The following is a 5491-nucleotide window of genomic DNA, read 5'->3' on the forward strand; positions in this document are numbered from 1 at the left end:
CTCTCCCCTCCGCCCCACCACCTCCTCCTCCTCTCCCCCACCTTCCCCTCTATCGTGAAACACCCATGCCATCTGCCACTCCCGCCTCACCCTCTCCACTCTCCCCCATCGCTCCATCAAATTTATTACAAGCACCAAAGTGTGGTAACGAAATTGCAAAACAGATCGAACCTTTTCCTTCATTACAAGCACCAAAGTGTGATTGTTTATGTGAACATAAATAATCACATCTTCAAAATATTTGAATGAACCCCACTAAACAAAAGCACCAGTGGTCTAGTGGTAGAATAGTACCCTGCCACGGTACAGACCCGGGTTCGATTCCCGGCTGGTGCATAGTAAAATTTTTTTGCCTCTTTTTGAGTTCACATAAAGTAGACAGATTCCAACAGTGAATTCCTCCCTTGGCTTTGCAATGACTGACTATCCTGTGTATCCATCATTTATTAACTTCTACTATGAAAAATCCCAACACATGGTACAGGCATTGAACTTCGTGACTTATTGCCCCTTTATTATTTATTATACCTTCGCACATATACAGGATGCATAAGCTAAATTATTATCCAGGATGACATTATCTACCCTCATTTGTACTGGAGAAAGTCTTCATTTGCTTGCAAGATTAGATGCTGATCCTCCCACTCATCACGATATGTTTCTGGTCGGGCATGCTTGTTTCTCCCATTTGCATCATACATTTTCTTCCTCCACTCCTCTGTGACTGAACACCCACATTCTGTTGCAAGCCAATCATCGTACTCAAACTGCACCAAACATCCAAATACTTATCACTACGAAAGCACCTAGATATATCCATAGAAATAACGTACAATGTTTCAGTTATCTTACTGAACCTAACTACAAGTTCAATTTTATCATTGAGAATTCATTGGTTAGAGAAAAAAGATACAATGACTTCAATTTACAAAGTCAAACAAATCTTAGATATTGAAATAACGGGTGGAACGCAACCTAAATTATCCAAGATTTGAAGAACTGTTATGGCATTAAGAATCCTCTCCTTTCTACTAATTGAAAGCTCAAGGAAACTGTGTCAGTACATGGTTCGGCAGTTTGACCACCAAACAAAATGGGGCTTCTAGGCTGTAAAGTCCTAAGGTTGCATCACCTCACACCAGTAACCCATGGGCTAGATCATGCTCAACATGGTTTGGTCATAAATTGTTTGAGTGGCCCTGGAACATAGACATGGAACTCACTGCTTCTCTAATTTGAAAAGGACCCAGATTTTTTTTTTTTTTGGGGTGGGGGGGGTGGGTGGTGGTGGGGTGGGGAGGCCTATATTTTGCTGCACTTCTGTTTACAAACAATTAAGTAACAAAGAGGTAGAAGGAATTTTAATTACAAAAAGGGACCTTTCTCCTAAGTTTTTGGATGTCAGATTGTTCACAAAAGGCTTAATTGAGATGAGTTGTATGTGGAGGTCAGATTGTTTGCCGTTGATGGCATTCATAATCATAGCAGATTTAAGTTTTGGCATAAAAAAATCCTAGTTTAGAACAAATTTACCTGATAATCTCCCATGTTGTGAGTATATCTTTTGGGCCAGCCAGCAGCTTCAATTTTTGAGTAAAAATTATTCACATCTTCCATCATTTCCTCCTGTGATGGAAGCACAATCCGGCCAGATAAAATACCAGCTACCCACTTGCTTTGTAATTCGAACAAAGGAAAAGGAATAATCTGAAGGAAAGATATCCCAAAAATCACTTGCCACCTTAAAAGGTATAAACTGTAAAGATTTACAACCAAAAACAAAAAAAACAAAACAAGAAGTTCCCCAGAAATATACCTTCCACGGTAAGCCAATAAAAGAAAGCCATGGTGCCAACGATGGCGGAAAAACATGTTTGTAGAGTGGTCCCACACAGTTGTCTTCCACAGTGACAATATCACGAGTGTCCAGGAAAGGGAAATGATATTTGTATCTGAAAAATCAATAACAATACAACTTTAAATTCAAAACTGTTGAGAAGGAACACAACAAGAAGGTCTTAACCATTTGAATGATCAAAACTTTCTCCTATAACCATCTAGTGATATTAAGGGGAGCAGTTAAAATGTGTGCTTCAAAATCCTGCAGATTTTATCATATACTACACCATGCGTGGAAATCCTATATTGCTGACCTGGCACTTGTGCGTTCAATTCTATAATTTGCTGGTTGAGGAATTAGGCATCTTATATCAGGTGTATTCACAAAAAACTCGCAAATCATATCCCTACTCTCTTTTTTAACCCCCCCCCCTTCCACCAATAGGTATAAAAGACATAATCTAGAGAAGATAAACTTTTAATTTTCAGGACATTGGACAATGTGAACTTACAGAAGAACCATTACCATCAACTATGAAGGGTTTGGTTCACACAACCACCCCCCCCCCCAAAAAAAAAAAAAAAAAAAGAGGAGCAGCAAGTTGTCATTAAATCTGGCTTCCACTTCCCTCCTAAGTTGATTTTGGAATCATGCGGTGGATTTCTACTCAGATCACTCCAATAAGCTATCTTTGATGAATACTTCTGGAATCCTTGAACCTACTGGTGTAGGAGAAGTTTCCAGGGATAGCTTGTGGAACATGATTCAGGTCCCTTCATTGGCACAGCAGATCTCAGAGTATTATTTTATGGTCTTGACACATATTATCCTAAGACATTCAGATATTAGAGGTATGGTGGGCTTACTCACTTCTTCATTGCTGGCTCTAAGAAGTTTATCCAAGATCCTTGGAAAGGTATTAAACAGCTGAGCACCTTCTTCTCAAAGACATCCAAGCCATGAAAATTGCTGTACCGGAAAATTAGAGAAAAGTGGAGCAATGAAAGCGTGTATGTACTATGAACACATGGTCCCTCCATGTTAAGAGTGAGGTTCTTTGTATTTTCTGTAATTGTTATGTTCTTATCATATTCTTGTACGGATTCTCAATTTTTTTTTCAATAAATAAAACCATGATTCAGCCAAAGAAAGTCGGTTATTCTAAGTGCCAGTCTTTCATCTATAGTTTCTGGTGCAGACCCCATTACCCTAACCCCAATCCCCTGGTGCTGCAACAAAACTAGTACTTTGAAATAAAATAAAACGAAGCTACTATAAATTTCATCTTTTATTGTATATGTGTACTACTCTAAATTATATCCAACTCCCAGCCCCCATCTGCAAGTATCAATTCTTCCATGTGATAAAATTATAAAGTAATCGCAACATACCCTGTACAATGTAGAACAACATCAGGAAGGACTGAACTCCCATCTTTGAATAGCATAGTGCCGTCTCCATGAGCACTCTTTATCTGCATTATTTCAGCTGAAGTTAGAATTTCTCAAAAATTTCTCATGAAAAACGCCAAACTCTTGCTCACATGGGTTAATTCCTTTACCATAGGATGAAGCCATATATTTTCATAGCCAGGCTGCTTCACCATTGTTTCATCTGTAACAGATCTGGCAGCAATATGAACTTCTTTAGCTACTCTGGCAATGTCCCTGGAGATATCAGAAGCACTAGAAGAACTCCCTATCAAAACCACAACCTGTTAATAGCAGGAAGTGGATGAGACAATCTGAGCATTTTGAAAGAAGACATTCAAAGGAAAAAAACCACAAAAAGAGTCACTTTTGGTCATATTCCATGTTTTATCTATCTCAGTCGCCAGTGTAATGATGTCACCACATGAATGATACATGGATCAGTTAAACCAATTTGTACAATGAAGAAGATACAAAGTCATGTTAGTTATAGATATATCTTTATAACTAACTAGGATGGTAATAGTCATACATACTAGTTAGACTACTGTGATGTGACTTTGTACATAAAGTTATCACAATGATGCAAAATAGATGATTATCTATTATAACTAACTAGGCTGGTAATAGTCATACATACTAGTTAGACTAATGTGATGTGACTTTGTACACACAGCAATCACAATGATGCAAAATAGATAATTATTTCGCTAATGAAAATTATTAAAAAATCAATGCTTCTGACTGATAGAATTTAGAACATTGTCGATTTTGGCAGCCCTTGTCCAGTAGCTATAAGAAATTTTGACCACATATAAAACTCATGTAAAGAGAAAGAGATCTAAGGCAATACAAATAATAATATCTCACTCTTTAGCCTTCATAACTACGATGAAGACATTGTGATGTCTGATTTGGATGAGAGATAAGAACAACCTCAAAAAAAAAAAAAAAAAAAGAAAAAAAAAAGGTGTAGCATGCAGAAAACTGGAAAATATAACCCAGGTCATACTTGATCACGAAATGGATCAGGGACACGATAATTGTGGCTGTGCATTTGCTTCCCGGGCCATGAATCAATACCTGGAAAACATGAAATTCAATCAATTAGAACAATTAGGAGTCAAAATGATAAATCAGTAGTTCCTTTTAATAAAGAATTACTATGATAAATTAGTAGTTCGTTTTATACGAAAATTAAGGGGAAACCCCCTCTGCTCTGCCAAATTCATCCGGAAGGGAAATTAGAAGTGTACCAGGAATTTCTGCAATACGGGGCTCTGTATAATGGCCATTACAAATCACCACACCATCATAAACCTCATCCATATCGATTTGTGAATCTTCTCGATCAGTTGGAGCTCGCCTTTTCGATCTTACAATCCATTTCCTTTCTTCCATCCTTATATGAAACACCTCAGTCTCAAACCTAACCAATTCGGTGAGTTCGAAATCGCGAGCAAAATCATCCAGATAAAGCAAGACCTCCCGGTGCCCAGGAAACCTTCGAGTGTCTCTGTCTTTGCCGTCCTTAGCCACAAACGGATAATCTCGAAAACCCATGACTTCTCTGGGAAGATTGGTGCGGAGGGAATCGTAGAGACTGGTGTGGACGATAGCTCGGGAAGCTTCGAGTCCTAAATGGTCAGACTCGACATTGGGATCGTAGATCCAAGTACCTCCGACCTTCTGGCCTCGCTCGAAGACGACAACTTTGTGGCCTTCTCTTCGCAGTTCTCTAGCTGCGACGAGCCCGGCAACACCAGCACCAATCACGGCGACCTTGTGAGAGCTTTTGGAGTTCATCATAGGCGTCATAGCTAATCTCTGGAGACTAGAAATGGTCATGTCCATGCGACCGTTAGAGAATGCGAGAGTAGAGACCTTATCACAGACACGAAATTTTGAAGACTCGTCGTTAACCGCTCACCGGCTGCGGTTCCCGTAGTTGTTGTTCCTTGACCCTCAACGAAACCAAAACGAAAACGAAAACGAAAACGAAATTGGCTTTGTACACTCTCGAGAGAAAATGGATGAGCTGGTCGTACTGCTCACTGCCGAAACCGATACGATACGATATAGATCGGTATCGGTAAGCATCGGTCAACAGTTTTCCCGGATCGATCATGGAATCGGCTAGGATCGGTAATTTTTTTTTTTTTAAATCTTAAAATAATCGAAACAACGTAAAAACAAAATGAAAAAAGCCACAAGTGTTACT

The 5491-nt window shown here is 39.1% G+C and overlaps 1 protein-coding gene and 1 non-coding gene across 3 annotated transcripts; one reads left to right on the forward strand and one right to left on the reverse strand.

Moving 5' to 3' along the window:
* The first annotated feature begins 265 nt into the window (after positions 1-265).
* TRNAG-GCC lies at positions 266-336 on the forward strand. The gene has a single exon. It is a non-coding gene; the product is annotated as a tRNA-Gly (tRNA).
* Positions 337-404: 68 nt separating this feature from the next.
* On the reverse strand, positions 405-5245 carry LOC122087289 (flavin-containing monooxygenase FMO GS-OX-like 5). 2 transcript variants are annotated; one of them, XM_042656368.1, is made up of 7 exons: positions 4527-5245; positions 4283-4353; positions 3402-3554; positions 3232-3314; positions 1817-1952; positions 1534-1626; positions 405-767 (listed from the first exon to the last, which is right to left on the reverse strand). In XM_042656368.1, exons 1-7 carry the CDS (start codon positions 5122-5124, stop codon positions 588-590), a joined length of 1314 nt encoding a protein of 437 aa, XP_042512302.1. In that variant the 5' UTR covers positions 5125-5245; the 3' UTR covers positions 405-587. The 2 variants fall into 2 exon arrangements, with proteins under 2 accessions (XP_042512302.1, XP_042512301.1); XM_042656367.1 differs by having other exon boundaries at positions 1534-1707.
* Positions 5246-5491: the final 246 nt, after the last annotated feature.

This window comes from Macadamia integrifolia, chromosome 8, assembly GCF_013358625.1.
Source record: "Macadamia integrifolia cultivar HAES 741 chromosome 8, SCU_Mint_v3, whole genome shotgun sequence".
NCBI classification, from domain to species: Eukaryota; Viridiplantae; Streptophyta; class Magnoliopsida; order Proteales; family Proteaceae; genus Macadamia; species Macadamia integrifolia.

Coding starts and splice junctions, on each gene's coding strand:
- LOC122087289 (XM_042656367.1), bottom strand. CDS start 5,124: ATGGACATGACCATTTCTAGTCTCCAGAGATTAGCTATGACGCCTATG. Junction 4,354..4,526: donor CCGTATTGCAGAAATTCCTG/GTACACTTCTAA, acceptor CATGTTTTCCAG/GTATTGATTCATGGCCCGGG. Junction 1,708..1,816: donor TTATTGGCTTACCGTGGAAG/GTATATTTCTGG, acceptor TCTTTCCTTCAG/ATTATTCCTTTTCCTTTGTT.